General features: G+C 42.6%; 1 protein-coding gene across 1 annotated transcript in view; it reads right to left on the minus strand.

Annotated features, from left to right (window-relative positions):
* Positions 1–18,246, minus strand: part of LOC126236084 (ATP-binding cassette sub-family C member 4-like) — a 370,212-nt gene that overhangs the window by 57,309 nt on the left and 294,657 nt on the right. The window contains exon 18 of the mRNA XM_049945147.1: positions 488–611. Within this exon, the coding sequence (XP_049801104.1) occupies positions 488–611 (124 nt within the window). The remainder of the gene's footprint in view (positions 1–487; positions 612–18,246) is intronic.

Below are 18,246 nucleotides of genomic sequence, written 5' to 3' on the forward strand. Positions count from 1 at the left end.
TTCCTTTCTCTAGCTCCCTCCATGCCTCTCGCTCTCTTCCTCCCTCCTTCCCCTTACCCCGTCGCCTGTCTACCATGAATCTGTTGGTCGAAAGCTTTTCAAGCGAACCTCTTCCAGCGAATCTCAGTCTGGATTCTGACTACATTAATGTAGCTATTCCATACAGCTTCGATATCAGGGAGATACCGTTATGGTAATGTTCAACAAATAGTAAACGAAGAACCTTACAATAAAGATGTTGTGAATCGCGAGAAGGTAGAAAAATCCAAGAAGACATGAGCAGTGAGTGTTTGGACGATTTTGGGATTCCTTGTGGTCTTACAGCAACTCATTTACCGTTCCTACTCCCTGTCGTTAGGATGATATTCAACAGGATCGTCTAGATGGTTTTGAGATTGACTGAGCAATACGCTGCATTTATATTGTTTACTCGACGAATTCGAACAGCAGTCCACAAGGGTTGGCCCCAGTGGCGTAGTGGACTCACCTGGGTTGAATATGATGAAGCTGAAGGTGACGACGGCGACGTAGCTGACGCTGATCATGTCCAGCCAGAGCCCCAGCGCCGTGCCGCCGTACACGTACAGGAACCACGCCGACGTGTGCCGGTCCTGCAACAAGCACGCGCCAAGCAACATTACAAACGCGGTCGCCATTACAATCCAGCCACAATGCGTGTACACCGACAGTGGAAGAAGATACTCGAGTTTAGGTTTACAACACCAGTTCATATGATAATTAAATTTTGAGAGTGTAGCCGCATAACCCCAATGTTGCATAGGTTGTTTCGACTACTCTGCAGAAGTTTCGCTGGGAACTCTTACACATTCCTCATACAGTCCCGATTGCTCCCCATGTGATTTCATACTTTTGGAGCCCTGAAGAAAGATATTCGTGTCCGTTATTTTGCTTCGGACCAAGAGGTGCACACCTGGGTACCATCATGGTTCCATAGACATTTTTTCACGAGGCCACTGACTATCTTGTCTCATATTGGGAAGTGTAAGATGGCTAAGCAGACATGGCTAGAGGACAAATGTAAGGCTGTAGAGGCTCATCTCACTGGGGGTAAGATAGATACTGCCTACAGGAAAATTAATGAGACCTTTGGAGAAAAGAGAACCAATTGTATGAATATCAAGAGCTCAGATGAAAACGCAGTTCTAAGCAAAGAAGGGAAAGCAGAAAGGTGGAAGAGGGTCTATACAAGGGCGATGTACTTGAGGACAATATTATAGAAATGGAAGAGGATGTAGATGCAGATAACATGAGAGATACGATACTGCGTCAAGAGTTTGACAAAGCACTGAAAGACCTGAGTCGAAACAAGGCCCCGGGAGTAGACAACATTCCCTTAGAACTACTGACAGCCTTGGGAGAGCCAGTCCTGACAAAACTCTACCATCTGGTGAGCAAGATGTATGAGACAGGTGAAATACCCTCAGACTTCAAGAAGAATATAATAATTCCAATCCCAAAGAAAGCAGGTGTTGACAGATGTGAAAATTACCGAACAATCAGTTTAATAAGTCACTGCTGCAAAATACTAATGCGAATCCTTCACAGACGAATGGAAAAACTGGTAGAAGCCGACCTCGGGGAAGATCAGTTTGGATTCCGTAAAAATATTGGAACACGTGAGGCAATACTGACCCTACGATTTATCTTAGAAGCTAGATTAAGGAAAGGCAAACCTACGTTTCTAGCATTTGTAGACTTAGAGAAAGCTTTTGACAATGTTGACTGGAAATACTCTCTTTCAAATTCTGAAGGTGGCAGGGGTAAAATACAGGGAGCGAAAGGCTATTTACAATTTGTACAGAAACCAGATGGCAGTTATAAGAGTCGAGGGACATGAAATGGAAGCAGTGGTTCGGAAGGGAGTGAGACCGGGTTGTAGCCTCTCCCCGATGTTATTCAATCTGTATCTTGAGCAAGCAGTGAAGAAAACAAAAGAAAAATTCGGAGTAGGAATTAAAATCCATGGAGAAGAAATAAAAAATTTGAGGATCGCCGATGACATTGTAATTCTGTCAGAGACAGCAAAGGACTTGGAAGACCAGTTGAACGGAATGGATAGTGTCTTGAAGGGAGGATATAAGATGAACGTCAACAAAAGCGAAACGAGGACAATGGAATGTAGTCGAATTAAGTCGGGTGATGCTGAGGGAATTAGATTAGGAAATGAGACACGTAAAGTAGTAAATGAGTTTTGCTATTTGGGGAGCAAAATAACTGATGATGGTCTAAGTAGAGAGGATATAAAATGTGGGCTGGCAATGGCAAGGAAAGCCTTTCTGAGGAAGAGAAATTTGTTAACATCGAGTATAGATTTAAGTGTCAGGAAGTCGTTTCTGAAAGTATTTGTATGGAGTGTAGCCATGTATGGAAGTGAAATGTGGACGATAAATAGTTTAGACATGAAGAGAATAGAAGCTTTCGAAATGTGGTGCTACAGAAGAATGCTGAAGATTAGATGGGTAGATCACATAACTAATGAGGGGGTATTGAATAGAATTGGGGAGAAGAGGTGTTTGTGGCACAAACTGACTAGAAGAAGGGATCGTTTGGTAGGACATGTTCTGAGGCATCAAGGGATCACCAATTTAGTATTGGAGGGCAGCGTGGAGGGTAAAAATCGTAGAGGGAGACCAGAAGATGAATACATCAAGCAGATTCAGAAGGATGTAGGTTGCAGTAGTTACTGGGTGGTGAAGAAGGTTGCACAGGATAGAGTAGCATGGAGAGGTGCATCAAACCAGTCTCAGGACTGAAGACCACAACAACATTGGGATATATAAGGTGTAACTGGTATAAATGCAGATCTTTTTATACAGTATGTATTACCTTAATATGTACACACATCAGCGTGTTGGTGGTCTATTCTCTGTATCGAACAGTCTTCCCACAAACACATCACAAAAGTTACTATCGAATTTTTTTGTACAGTCGTAGCTGCACCAGTAAGAGGGCTACGCCTGTACACACTACCCGTTTTGCGTCCACACGTCCACATGCAACACCCGACCTGCACCCAGGGTAAAATAACCACTAATGGGTGCTCTTGCCACATGTACTTGGAGATACTATGCAACCTAAAAATATACGGCTGGTAACAGCTATAATTATTATTTATCTGCAAATGACGTAAATACTCATGTAATGTTGTTAGTACACCGTAGTTGCCAACAGCAATACCTGGACTTACACCACATATATAATAGAGTGTAAAGATGTAAGTACAGGTATTCCTGTTGGTGACTGACGTCGATCCACTGAACAACATTACATCAGTATCATTAATAAAACCGCCAAACTGCACGGACGGATTCGTGACTGGAAATGGAGGAAAATTTGTGCTATGAACAAGTGTGCTGAAATGCATCGTTCCCACGGTAGGTGGCGCTGGCGAATGAAAGTTCCTTTGAGCACGTGCCATGTATTCCTTGTTTGCTGCAGGCTGTGTGATCGGCGCAGCGTACTGGAAGCAGCAAAATGGTTGGTGTCCGGCCAGGCAGATGGAAATGGTCGAGAAGCACCACGAGTGTACTAAAACAAGTACCCTTACAGGCACCAACCATATCACACAACATTTTAAGCTCTTTTTGGGCGTTTGTGTGATCATGGGTCTTTCAGACAGACGAACGTGCAGGGAGGCGTACACCAGATTTGGAGGACCAGGTTCTATAGGATATCGAGATGCACCCTAGTGCAAGCTTCCGGTAACTGGCCCGCCAACATGGTGTAAGCCAAAGTACAATTACGTGCACCCTGCGCGGCAACCACTACTAACCTACCACCTGCAACGAGTGCAATGATTATCAGTAGCGGGTTTCCCTCTACCACCATCACAATTACAGTATTTCTGCCATCAATCCTCATTACCGACGAAGCAACCTTTAGCAGAATTGGCATCATCAGTCTACACAATCGTCATCTGGGGAGTACAGACAATCCTCGGGGAATGGTTGAGGCGTCTCATCAGCATCGAATCAGCATCAGTGTGTGAGCAGGGATTCTTAGCGACCACGTACTTGGACCGGTTATTATTCCACAACGCCTCGACAGGTTATGCATGACGGAGCATCACCCCACTTCACCATTATGGTTTGCCGACACCTCGATATCTGCTCCAGACGTTGGATAGGAGTGGGAGGCCCCGTAGCATGGCCTGCTAGATCACCGGACTTAAACCCCCTGGATTTTTACCTCTGGGCGTATCTGAAAGGCGTTGTGTATGCTGAACCAGTTCCTGATGTGCAGTCCTCTCAACAGCGTGTTCACGACACCTGTGACTATTCGGAGAGAGGCCGGAACATGCGAAAGAATGCGGCAATCCGTGATGCGACGTGTGAACGCGTGGGTTCCATCGCATGGGGGCCACTTCGAACATCTGTTGTCAAGTCAATGTGCTGCAGCTCTGTACTGTTCCGGGACAATTTGTTGTTGCACGCACATCGTTTATTTCTGGACACAGGTTGACAGGATCGTTTTTCTTCCTCATCCTGTCAGGAATCAGTCCCCGCAGTTTATTGGTTTGTATTTTATCGCGAAATTCCCCCCTTTCTTCTTGAAAAATTTTATTGAAAACACTAGGCAGAGAATTATGCGAGTAGTAGAGTGGTGCTTCTAGGAATTCAGAAAGGAAAGGAAACGATGTATTAGGTAGATAAAGATTATATTTAAGGTAATTTGTGAAAAGATGATGACAGGATGGGACTTCACTCGTTTCATTTCTCCTTTACCTCTTCCGCAAGGTGACCCCGGAAATTGTCTAGGACAAGAAGGGACTTCTTTTGTAATCACGCCCCTGGTCGCCTTCCTCATACTTTCTACAACCAATCCACCATCAAATCTGCTGCCATCCAGCCCTTTTCCAGAACTCGTAAGTGAATTCCATGCCGGCCGGAGTGGCCGTGCGGTTCTCGGCGCTACAGTCTGGAGCCGAGCGACCGCTACGGTCGCAGGTTCGAATCCTGCTTCGGGCATGGATGTGTGTGATGTCCTTAGGTTGGTTAGGTTTAATTAGTTCTAAGTTCCAGGCGACTGATGACCTCAGAAGTTGAGTCGCATTGTGCTCAGAGCCATTGGAACCGTTTGAATTCCATGTGGGACAGTCTCCTTTGACAATGGCTTCCTTTTAAAGATGGCATACAGTGGAAATTTATTGCCGTCTGCTGTCATGCACAACATCATTGTGCATCTTAGTTCCTCCGCCCCAGTCGTCCTTACAAGGACATATTTTGAGCCAGCTGGAGCAACGGTTGTGTTATGCGGCATATCAAAAAACACTGGCGTCTGGTCAAACCAACCTGGGAGAGCAAACAGTCATATTATTGGCGGACTTGTATTACGTAACGATGGAACTCGATTACCTTATCTGTGTATTCTCGAGGTGAACGCTGCCTCAAAGATGTTCCCCTTAGCAGACTGAGATTTCACCGTCTCATAAAACGAATCATCCAAACAATGCTTGCTTTAAAATCCTGTCAATGTTGAGCGTGGCAGTTATCTCGCGAGCTTTGTTGTCAATCATTTCGTAAGAGACAGCGCAACCATTATTCCGAAGTTCATTGACATAAGCAACTACATCATTATCAATTTCTGGATATTTCCCTGTCTTAGGCCCATGGAAAGATTTGGAACTTGCCTTTGCGGCCATAGTTTACCTTTTGTCCCCGCCAATACCGTAGTGAATGAGGATCAACGGAGAAATGTGTTTCTGCAGCTTTCACTCCGTTTGTATCGGCGTAAGATAACACGTTTAATTGAAATTTTCCCGTGTAGTTTGAATATTTCGACATTACGACGACTTGTATCAAACTGACCTAGAAATATGTCTGCAACTTCACTTTTCAAATTTATGGCATTTTGTGACAATGGAAATATTTTTATGCCAAGTACCACTGTGTCCATTGTTGTCCATTGTCAGGTTACTTGAAGGTCGCTCAAGTCGGAACGGACCTGGAGAGGGAATTACGCACGATATTAATAAAAAATTAATAAAATGATGAAAAATCGTAGGGGAGGGGAATATGCGATGGGAGAGCTTATGCGGTAAAATACGGGTGGACAGAAAATGTCTGACACGCTTGTACGAATGTTGCAGGGCAAGTTGTTCAAATGGCTCTGAGCACTATGGGACTTAACTGCTAAGGTCATCAGTCCCCTAGAACTTAGAACTACTTAAACCTAACTAACCTAAGGACATCACACACATCCATGCCCGAGGCAGGATTCGAACCTGCGACCGTAGCGGTCACGCGGTTCCCGACTGAAGCGCCTAGAACCGCACGGCCACACCGGCCGGCTTATGAGCTACACAACGGTGATGTCTTTGTGAGTTCTTTAAAGATAGCACCGGATTCCATGGTTTGTCCAGGCAGGAGCTTCAGCATAGAACACCACACATCGTCTTTTGTATACCCTACAATAAATTGTTTCCTGTTAAGACAGAGTCTTCAATGAATAAATGTACAGCATAACACCGCATATTTTCTACCATTCCCGTGACTAACTGAATTCGTCTGTATCTTCGTTTACAGAAAACACTAATGTATGATCAATAAATCTTGATGTAAGTTACATTATTTTCATAAGGCTTACCCATCTGTAGCATCTCCTATTTTAATTGTTTCAGCACTTTATCAAAACAAGCGAAGTGCGAGCCTGAGTAAAGCTTATCGTTGCCAGTAAGCCAACTTCTGGAGTGAACTTTCATTACGTTTACTTGTAACGGCTATATACCCACACTCAATCTACATTTTGGCTAAAATGTTGATGAAAACTGTGTAATAAATGATGTATATTTCCCTAAAATGTTGTCGCTGATCGTACTCGTTATGCGCTAGTGACTGACGAGGACAAGCCAAAGACCATAGTGCAACTAACAATATAGAATCGGTGAAGACAGTATTATAAATACCATAGGGAATTAATTTCGAAAGAGTCTTCGTAGTTAAAAGCAATACCGCGTGCGCATGCGTGAGGGTAGTATCGAGCAGCACATAGAGCACACGTCTGCAGTCCAAAGACATGTTTGAAGCAGCTCTCCATCCTAGTCCATCCTGTGCTAGTCTCTTCATATCTGCATGACAACGGCAACCTACATCCATTTGAACCCACTTTTGTATTCGTCCCTTGGTCCCCCTCTACAATTATAGCCCCAAATTTCCTTCCAGTACCAAACTGACAATTCCTTGACGCCTCAGGATGTGTGCTGTCAACCGATTAACCGATCCCTTCGTTTAATCAAGTTGTGGCATAAATTTCACATAGAGCATATACCATTTTAATAAAGGGGACCAATTTAATTTAAGCTGTAATCCACTCTTATTCAATGTATCCCTCCTATCCCTCCATTCTGAGTGCACTGCGAGCAACTTGCTTCAGCCATTATTCAGTCATAATGCACTGTCAAGTTTATAAGATTTTAATTTCACTTTTGTAACAACTCAGTATCGACTTACAATATACTATGTTTATTTATTAAAACCGAGGACCTTAAAAAAGGAAGAGAAATATTGTGCATACAAATGTTCTATCCAGATTATTATTCATACACTCCAGTTTAGAGAAATTTGGCGGTGGCGAGAGGAAATCTTTTTCGCAGTTGAAATCGATTCACTTCGAAGAACGCACCCTCACTGTGTTGCAGGGTACAGTCCTAAGGTGACGACGGCTCCCAGGCCAACTCGGTAAAACTGTCTATACGACACTGTTCAGAGCTACCAGAAGTCACTTATCGGCGGAGCCTGTTCACACGCGTCATGTTATGCAAAATTAAGGAGTACCCACTGTCATTATGTGGTCCGAAGACTGTGAATATAGTGAAGTTAAAGTGAGGAGAAAATAATGTTACACATCAGGTGGCTAAAAAAGATCATGGCTGAGTTTAGCTCATGAATTTCTGTAACCACCTTCTTCGTGCATTGTTCATTTTATTAAATGAATAAGGTTTTTTTATTTTTATTTCTTGGTGCCGATCCACAACAAATAGCCACGAGCAATAATGGTTGTCAGCTGGTTACTGCCTCGTTGAAATACTGCACAGCTGGTTTTTCCGTTAATTTCAAAGCACTACAACAATACTAGAATATTCGATAGTTCCTGAATAAGTTCCATTGCGACCCAAGAGCTAGCCCAGCGCTCTAGATCACCATAAAACACAAGGTCACCCAGTGTATACACACGTGCGTGTTTTGCTCTTCATAACTTCATTATGTATATAAATACTGATAGTACACGGGCAAATGCCTCTCCTTCGTTGGTTCTTCTATTTGTAATAAACTGTGTCAAGCTCCCTTTCATATTCAGAAATTTTGTAGGGAAAACTTCTTAAAGCATTTATCACACATACTGGATATCCCGTCATTTTAAGTACGAACCATGACTGCACCTAATGACTTTCCTGCGCTAGTTTCAAGGGATTTTCTTTCCATTACTCCAAGAAGCAGATCAAGCTGTTTGTGGTCCGGCCCATGAAAGAGTCGACGTTCTTTACAGTCAAATGTTCCAGTAGTCTGCGAGTGGGCCAGAGTGAATCCCAGTTGGAATGTTGGCAGGGGACTCCCAGTTTAAGCATACGCCTGGTAACCAAACCTTGTTCGGAACCGGTGGTCTGGCACTATTTTCAATATAATTCTGAGATAATGTTATGAGTTGTCGCAGACAAACATTAAAATTTAGTGCAAGTGTTTGTTGAGTATATGTGGTGTGTGCGTATGTGCACATACGTCGATGTGAAGTTTCATAGGAAAAGCGTTCTGGCAATAAATAGTTTTGGGTCCTCGTGAGATTGCGTGCAACTGTGGGCCGAAGCGTCACAAAAGAGGATGACACTAATGAAGTAGACACGATGCGGTTAAAGGAAAGCGAGTACTCTCCCTACGACCGCTTCGCACGGAAAAATACTGGTTTGTATGGGCGGAAAGCTACGAGACACTGCTGCCTGGCCGAAACCGCACTGCGAGCGAAACAGTGGAGGGCGCCTCCTGCATACTCCCCTTCCACTGCTCGAACGCCGGATTCAGTTTATTGCTTCACCACTAGATGTCTCTGGGGACTCTAAAACCGCCGCTCAGCACGCGGAACTGACACACAATAATTGAAATACGGTGTGTGTGTTGGGGCTTATGGGCGCTCAATTGGAATACGGGTTAGTAGTTCGTGACATTAAGAACGCTCCTAGAAATTAGTGGCGTATGTTAGTTACCATACAACGCTGCATTTCGATCGATGCCATCATTATATGTCAATTACTGAGGTTATTCGGCGCTAATAGATGGCAACTACATACGCTCGACGAGGGTAACTTTTCAGTGAATAGCAATGATTGTCAAAGAAATGACCAAGATAGAAACCATACTCCGTAATTCTATAATCCAAGTGAGAAGTTTTTAAAAAACAGTGATTATTCTCAATCAGAAGGACTGTCCCGTAAAAATCAGGCAAGATAGTTGAAGTAGAATTCGTAAAGCGATTAGCGTGAGGAAGTGGATTTCGTAAAGCGATTAGCAAATATTCGTCATGTAAATTACTTGTTATACATATTTTTCATCGACAGAAGTCATTTATAGTTCTATGAAAGAAAATTTACCCCATTATCAACAAACATAACATTAAATCGAATACAAGACACAACTGAAAGAAAGCACGCCCCACTGTGCTCATTGCAATGAATTATATGTTATAGGAAACGATGTAACACGAACTTAACAAAAAGTAAGCACTTTTCTACCAACATAAATATGAAATCTATTCCGAAAATCTCTGGTAAAAAGAGAGATCGGAAACTGTTCTTTTTTCTTGATACGTAGCTCATTCCAGTGGCATAATACTTAGTGATATACACACAATGGTTGCTTATGGAAATCACAGTAATCAATGGGACACTGATGTTGACGTCACCATGGCCTTAAGACGTCGTTATGAGTTACGAATGGCTAAATAATCAAGAGTAGTAGTTCTTCCAGATATAGGGAGTGCACAATTTCTTGAAAGTTCCAAGCAGGCCTAGTAAGGAGCGGACGAACTGAAGCAGTCTGACCCAACTACCAACGCAAAGTGAAAGTAGTCTCAAAAGAAGACAACAAACAGTAAATACCTCGGTTTATAGATACCGTGATAAGATAAATAAACTTGGATGTTAAAAATTGCCTCCATTAAACAGTTTCAAGCTTTTGAAATGCCTACTCACTGAAGAAAGCTAGACACTCTTAAAATGGAAACAACAAATGAGTCTACAATTAGGAAGGAAAGCTTAGCTGTTGATGTCCTCAAAACTGGCACTTGAAGAAGACGTGACCCATGAAAACCTTAACAGAAAAGTTAAGACGAATAGAAAATTGGAACTAGCGGTGAAATTGCATCGATCTGCTAAAAGAATCAGAAACATGACGGTAATTTTTTTATCGGATAGTTTCGATGTTATAATGGAATTTTTCCTATGGTTAATGCACAACTCATATCCATGGAAGGATGTTAATCTAACACAACGACAATGATTTACTCTCCAGAATTCCAGTTCACTGAAAATCGCCTGCAGTACTACATACGAGTTCTTTCCTCATTCCTGCAACAGAGACTGCGAATCAGTGCTCCTTTCATAAAGACGTTACTAGTGGACAAAACTCTGGGCAATAGGAACTTTGTTCAGCAAACCGCTCTATCGGGACACACACAGTGACACAGCTCCACTCTTTACAGCTTGAACAAGACACAGACCATGACCTTGACATTTTTGTTCGTGTTTGTGTGTACTTCCATGAGTCAAGATGGTTCGCAATTCCTTTTTCTTTTTTCCGTGTGCGAGTTTTTCCTTGTCAGATAAAAGTCTGCACTTTGGGGAAGTGCTTGGTTTGATAGTAGCCAGGAGTTTCGAAAGCCTACATCGATGGTTTCTTTCTACTCTATTGTTTTCTCAGCACAAGATCTTTAGTAGACCTACTTTAAGTCCGTGCCACTGTTACAACTCTGCAGTTTCTAACTATTGCATAGAGAATGTTTTAGAATTATGTTTTAAAAATTTGGGGCCAAGTACCATGCACAAAAACAAGAAAAAAGCCCAGTAAATATTTGCTCTAAAATGCATACCTTAATAGCTACGAGCAGTTGTTCATCCCCGATGTTGTGATAGGAGGACGTAGTATGGACCAAAACAAGCAAAAATGTCCAGTAAACATGAGCTCTGAAATGCGTACCTAAAGAACTATGAGCACTTGTTCAGTAGAAGAGGTGTGTTTCACTGAAGCCAAGGCGAAAAAGTGCTCGTAATTCGTAAGGTATGCATTTTAGATTTTTAAAATGCCATTCTGAAACACCCTGTATAAACCAAATGGCAGGCTACGATTCTTTGCTTTAGTATTCTGAAACTGCAGTTTGTCTACATTTGTCTACTCGAATACTGCTCAACTGGGACAAACCGGGAACATCGATTGCGAATGGTCACAGGCTTGTTCGACTGTCTGGAAATGTTGAAATGCTGAGGAATCTTATTTGGCAGACAGTCGTAGAAAGTAAACCTCGTGAGAACCTGCTTAGGAAATTTCAAGATATTCTTACAGTGCAGAACACCCACACGTACCTATCCCATAGAGATCGAGCAAATAAAAATGGGTCAATAACTGTTCGCACAGACGCGTAGAGTCAGTTATTCACCCTAAGCTCTATCCATGAATGTAATGGGAATAATGTTGTTGTAGTTGTTATTATCGAAGTCGTTGTCTTCCGTCCGAAGACTGATATGCCGCAGCTCTCCATGCTAGTTTATCGTGTGCCAGCCTCTTCATCTCCGCCTAACTAGACATTTAAAACTGTTTACTGATTTCTTACCTTTTTCTGCCTCTAGAATTTTTGCCACGCACATTTCTCTCCATTACCTTATTGACCATCCCTTGAAGTCTCAGGTTGTATCCTGTCAAGCGATCCCTTCTTTTAGTCGAGTTCTGCCATAAATTTGTTTTTTCTCCAGCTCGATTAAGTGTCTTCACATTTATTATTCGATCTCCCCATCTAATCTTCAGCATTCTTCCCTTGCACGACATTTCAAAAGCTTCTGCCTTCTTCTTTTCTGAATTGCCTCTTGTTAAGGTTTCACTTCTGTAGCAGTCTACACTCCAACAAATACCTCCTGAAAAGGCTTCCTAGCACTTACATTTATATTGTTACCAAAACTTTTTTTTTAGGAATGCTTTTCGTGTTGTTGCCAGTCTGCATTCTGTATCTTCCGAACTTCGACCACCATCAGTTATTTTGCTGCCCATATAACAAAACTCATTTACTACTTTTAGTGTCTCATTTCATGAACTAATTTCCTGATCATCGCCTGATTTAATTCTACTACACTCCATTACCCTTGTTTTACTTTCGTTAATGTTCCTCTTAGATGGAATAACATCGGGAATGCGTTATGAGCCTGTCTCACTCCCTCCTCGACCACTGCTTCCCTTCTACGTTCTTCGACTCTTAGAATTGCCGTCTGGTTCCTGTATAAGCTATAAATAAACCTTCGCTCTATGTTTTATACCGGCTACCCTCAAAATTTCAAAGATTACAATTCAGTTTACGTTCTCAAAGGCTTTCTCTAAATCTGCAAATGCTACAAACGTAGATGTTCCTTCTTAAATCTGAATTCTAAGATAAGTTCAAATGGCTCTTAGCATTATGGGATTTAACTTCTGAGGTCATCAGTCCCCTAGAACTTAGAACTACTTAAACCTAACTAACCTAAGGACATCACACACACCCATGCCCGAGGCAGGATTCGAATCTGCGAGCTAGCGGTCGCACGGTTCCAGACTGTAGCGCCTAGAACCGCTCGGCCACCCCGGCCGGCATAAGATAAGTCGTAACTCTCACAAGCCTTGGAGTTTGGCGTACGCATGCTGATGCCTTCTACGAAGAAGGTTTCTTTCGTTAAGACGTAAGCCAGTCGTGAAAGCGCGGTCTTCCGGGTGCCGAAGCAACCACGCCACAATGACGGAAGAATGGAAAATGGCTCTGAGCACTATGGGACTTAACATCTATGGTCATCAGTCCCCTAGAACTTAGAACTACTTAAACCTAACCTAAGGACATCACACAACACCCAGCCATCACGAGGCAGAGAAAATCCCTGACCCCGCCGGGAATCGAACCAGGGAACCCGGGCGTGGGAAGCGAGAACGCTACCGCACGACCACGAGATGCGGGCACGGAAGAATGGAAACAGGTAAACTACGAACGCCGACATCTTGTAACACGATACGCAACACATTGTCTTCGCCATAAGTTCTGCCAAAACAAGCGATTTCACCAGGTGAATGAAGACTGCGACTGCAAACTGTACAACGAACATTGTGAAAGATATCATGCAAAAGTCTGCAGTGAAGAGGAATATCATTAGTAAAACTAGGACTAGAGTAATGGAACTTAGTTTTGTTTTTACACATTTTGCGCAGTTTCATTAATGGTGATAAGTTAGGTCATAGGGGTCAGTATTGATTCGGGTGTTCCGCCATTTCTCCGGAACACAGATTGTTTTTTCCCCAGTGTCTGCCTCTACCAAGTTCTCCATTAATGTATGGGTCAAAAAAAGCACCTTCTGCGACACTCTGTCGCAGAGTATGTGTGTAGATGTAGATGGAAATGACCTTGTCCCTTCTCGACCGATAAAATTATTCTGTCTTCAAGAATGGGTTTAGCTAAGGTGACAGTGCCTACTCGTCATAATCGATTTCGTCCCAATTTATATTATACGCAGGACTGGCCACACGTGAAACAGACAGTAGTGTGAGCTACAGATGGACAAAAGTTAATAAAAAATAGCATCTTTGGCGGGTGTCAAGCATGACATGAGCCATTTATGTTGGTGTTGTTTTGAAGCAGCAATTGGTGCAGCGCAGTGGGAAGAGATGGAAGAAATGTCACGGGATTGAGTCCTTGTGCAGGAACTCTTTTTATTTTCAATTTTTATGTTACTTACACTGCAAATAAACCGAAACAATGCTCAAAATAATATCTACATCTACATCTACATGGATAATCTGCAAGTCACATTGAAGTGCCTGGTAGAGGGTTCATCGAACCACCTTCACAATTCTTTGTTATTCCAATCTCGTATAGCGCGCGGGAAAGAATGAACATCTACATCTTTCCGTACGAGCTCTGATTTCCCTTATTTTATCTTGGTGATCGTTCCGCCCTATGTAGGTCGGTGTCAACAAAATATTTTCGCATTCGGAGGAGAAAGTTGGTGATTGGAATCTCGTGAGAAGATTCCGTCGCAACGAAAAACGTCTTTCTTTTAATGATTTCCAGCCCAAATCCTGTATCATTTTTGTTACACTCTCTTCCATATTTCGCGATAATACAAAACGTGCTGCCTTTCGTTGAACTTTTTCGATGTACTGGTCAGTTCTATCTGGTAAGGATCCCACACCGCGCAGCAGTATTCTAAAAAAGGACGGACAAGCGTAGTGTAGGCAGTCTCCTTAGTAGGTCTGTTACATTTTCGAAGTGTCCTGCCAATAAAACGCAGTCTTTGGTTAGCCTTCCCCACAACATTTTCTGTGTGTTCTTTCCAATTTAGGTTGTTCGTAATTGTAATACCTAGGTATTTAGCTGAATTTAAGGCTTTTAGATTAGACTGATTTATCGTGTAACCGAAGTTTAACGAGTTCCTTTTAGCACTCATGTGGACGACCTCACAATCTTCGTTATTTAGGGTCAACTGCCACTTTTCGCACCATTCAGATATTTTTTCCAAATCGTTTTGCAGTTTGTTTTGATCTTCTGTTGACTTTATTAGTCGATAAACGACAGTGTCATCTGCAAACAACCGAAGACGGCTGCTCAGATTGACTCCCAAATCGTTTATATAGATAAGGAACAGCGAAGGACCTCTAACACTACCTTGGGGAACGCCTGAAAGCTCTTCTGTTTTACTCGATGACTTTCCGTCAATTACTACGAACTGTGACTTCTCTGACAGGACATCGCAAATCCAGTCACATAACTGAGACGATATTCCATAAGCACACAATTTCACTACGAGCCGCTTGTGTGGTACAATGTCAAAAACCTTCCGGAAATCCAGGAATACGGAATCGATCTGAAATCCCTTGTCAATAGCACTCAGCACTTCATGTGAATAAAGAGCTAGTTGTGTTTCACAGGAACGATGTTTTCTAAACCTATGTTGGCTGTGTGTCAATAGACCGTTTCCTTTGAGGTAATTCATAATGTTCGAACACAATTTATGTTCTAAAATCCGCTGCATATCGACGTTAAGGATATGGGCCTGTAATTTAGTGGATTACTACTACTACCTTACTTGAGTATTGGTGTGACCTGTACAACTTTCCAGTCTTTGGGTACGGATCTTTCCTCGAGCGAACGGTTCTTATATATATTGATATATTCTTAAAAGGCGTGAAAAGAAAGGCAGTGAAAATTTGCGATATCAATTTTTCGTGAATGGATTGTAGTTACAGCGTCCCGAGGACTCTGCGAATAACTCTCCAAGAAGGTATTGTAATTAAAGCGCACAGGTGTTCGTATTCTCTTGGTTTCATCTTGAGCTTGTAGCAGTGTTGTGCGTGGTTTGCTAACAAACTGGAGAGATAGGAGATAACATTTTATGAGTGTATACCACGTCTGTTTTCCTACTAGAAACTTTAAAACAACCAAGTAATTATGAAAATGCGATGTATGTAACTAGTGCAAGCCGCCGAGAAAATTTCTGCTTCCCTGCTTTTATGATGAATGTCATTCTAGGAGGTGTAAGTAATCGACCGTAAAATAATAAAAGTATCTAATTCTGTATGCCTTGGAAATTTCTTTGCAATCCCGAATTTTCTTTTGCTTTTCCTTTTCATACATTTTATGAAATTATTGTTAAGTACAATATATTGAGCCTTATTTCGCTTTATTTGCAGTATAGGTAATGTCAAAAATGTTTTCCGCCCAGGGACTCGACCCTAGGCTCCTTGGATTACCAATTTGACTCTTGCAGCCCGACCCGCATTGAAATTGCTATTTTTTCTAATCGCTTGGCCATCTGGAGCTCTCACTTCTGTCGTTTTCATTTCTAGTCAAGCACTGCATATACTATAAATTTGGACGAAACTGGTGGTGACGGGTAGGCGCAGTCCCCCTGTCAGCTGCAATGAGAGGGACGTATCGCGTAGCGCAGTGTTCGATGTACGGCATTTCGCTCGCAGTCAGCTGCTGAACCGCGGGAGTCCTGTTACAACGGGCGTAGCGGCCGTGTCTAACGAGCGAGCGTCACAGCTGCTCTGTCACCAGGCCAGCCAGCCACGTGGGACAGGTCGGGGCAGCAACCGCGCAGCTTCCGGCAGCCCGCACGCCTTATCGCAGCTGCAAGTAACGAGTATGCCGAGTTCCCAGCCCTCCCCCACACACAAAACAGCATCGCTAGCCCAGTGCAGACTCGGCGCGCGAGTCCAGGTGTGCGGTACACCGGCGGGTCGCACGGAGTCGAGCGACGGACTCCATTCTTACCGGAACCCGTTGGATCGTACCGGTTCGAAGCGGTACGTTCCCGCGGCGAAATACCTCTCCGTCTCGGAGAAACAGCCTGCTTTCTGTCCGCTGTTGCGCACGCCACGAAGGCCGCCGTCTATTACCACGCGATCAAAACCCTCTTTTTCGCCTCGTTTGAAGAGAGACAGCAACCTTTTTTTCTCAGAAACGCTATGACGCAAAAACTTTCCAGACGCAAACTGGTGTATCGTTTCAAGACGCCACGCTTGTAATTAACAGTGTGAGGTCCATCTTGTTGTTTCCATCACTGTATTTTATTTCATTTGCCATTATTTTACTTTCAGTTTCTAAATGACCCAGCAGTGCAACAAATAGAGTTAATAAGGCTGAAGAGTTACCAGGAAAATTTAATAATTTCGTAACAGACTTCCGCAGCATGTGGTATTATGAAGTGCGATGACAGTGTGCGAAATATCAACTGCTGTATCATTCATATTTGTCAGTTACAAGATTACAGTGCGTCCGCAACCCGAGGTCGTTTTAACATCACACCATTTTAATAATATTGTTTTATTGCAGATGGCATGCGTTTGTCTTTCTCCGACCTTCAGAATTACTCCAGACCTTTAATTCTGTAACCTGAAATTTCCCTACCGACCCATACTTCTTACTTATAAGCAAGAACAACGATCTTTTTTCTTTCAAAAATATGGAAATACTGGCACTAATGTGCCTGATGCATCACAGTGTATAACTCACGTATACAAGATTTATCTGATGTATTTTGAACATTTACTGCCAGGAGCCCATAAAATTACTATGTATTTATGGATTATTCCGTCATATAATTCGTTACGAACCGGCTTTCGGCTTTCTAGGCCACCCTCAGACAACTTAGACTAAACAATAACACAACATCAGTGAGAGTTTATACCTGTACAAATTTTGATTTCCTAAAGATGTGTGACCTTTTAACACCGAATCTATATCTATACAAAAACTCAAACATTATGGAAGTCACAAAGGAGCTATGAACAAAGACATCTTTCATTACTCTACACTCAAAGATTAACGGAACAAGAATGTACGGGCCAAAAATGGTACGCAAATGAGTACTGGTACAGATTAGTGTGCTATATTTACAAAATAATTGGTGAATATGATGAACAGGCAGAAAAAGGGCGGAGAAGGGTGGAAGCAGTCAATGGAATGTGGATGGCGAACAGTTATACTGTTTAAAATAAGCATCTTATTCAATGATGAGAAAAATATTAACTGACTGCTGCTATTTTTGCAAGGGTGAAATAACATCTCCATCTACATCTGCATAGCTGCTCTGCAAATCACACTTAAGTGCCTGGGAGAAGGTTCGTCGGACCACCCGCACAACAATTCTCATTCCAACAGTTTTATTCCACTCTCGAACAGCGCGCGGAGGAAACGAACACCTATATTTTTCCGTGAGAGGTCTGATTTCCCTTATCTTATTCTGATAATCGTTTCTCCATATGCAGGTCGGTGTCAACAAATTATTTTCGGATTCAGAGGGGAAAGTTAGTGATTGAAACTTCATGAGAATATCCCGCCATAACGAGAAACGCCTTTGTTTTAATTTTGTCTTCTCTACAACGTGTTATATGTGATCTTCCCAATTTTAGCTGTTCGCAATTGTAATTCCTAGCTATTTAGTTCAATTTACGGCCATTCACTGATTTATCTTATAACAGAAGTTTAACGGTTTCCATTGAACATTCGTGTGGA

Source organism: Schistocerca nitens, chromosome 2, assembly GCF_023898315.1.
Source record: "Schistocerca nitens isolate TAMUIC-IGC-003100 chromosome 2, iqSchNite1.1, whole genome shotgun sequence".
Lineage (NCBI taxonomy): Eukaryota > Metazoa > Arthropoda > Insecta > Orthoptera > Acrididae > Schistocerca > Schistocerca nitens.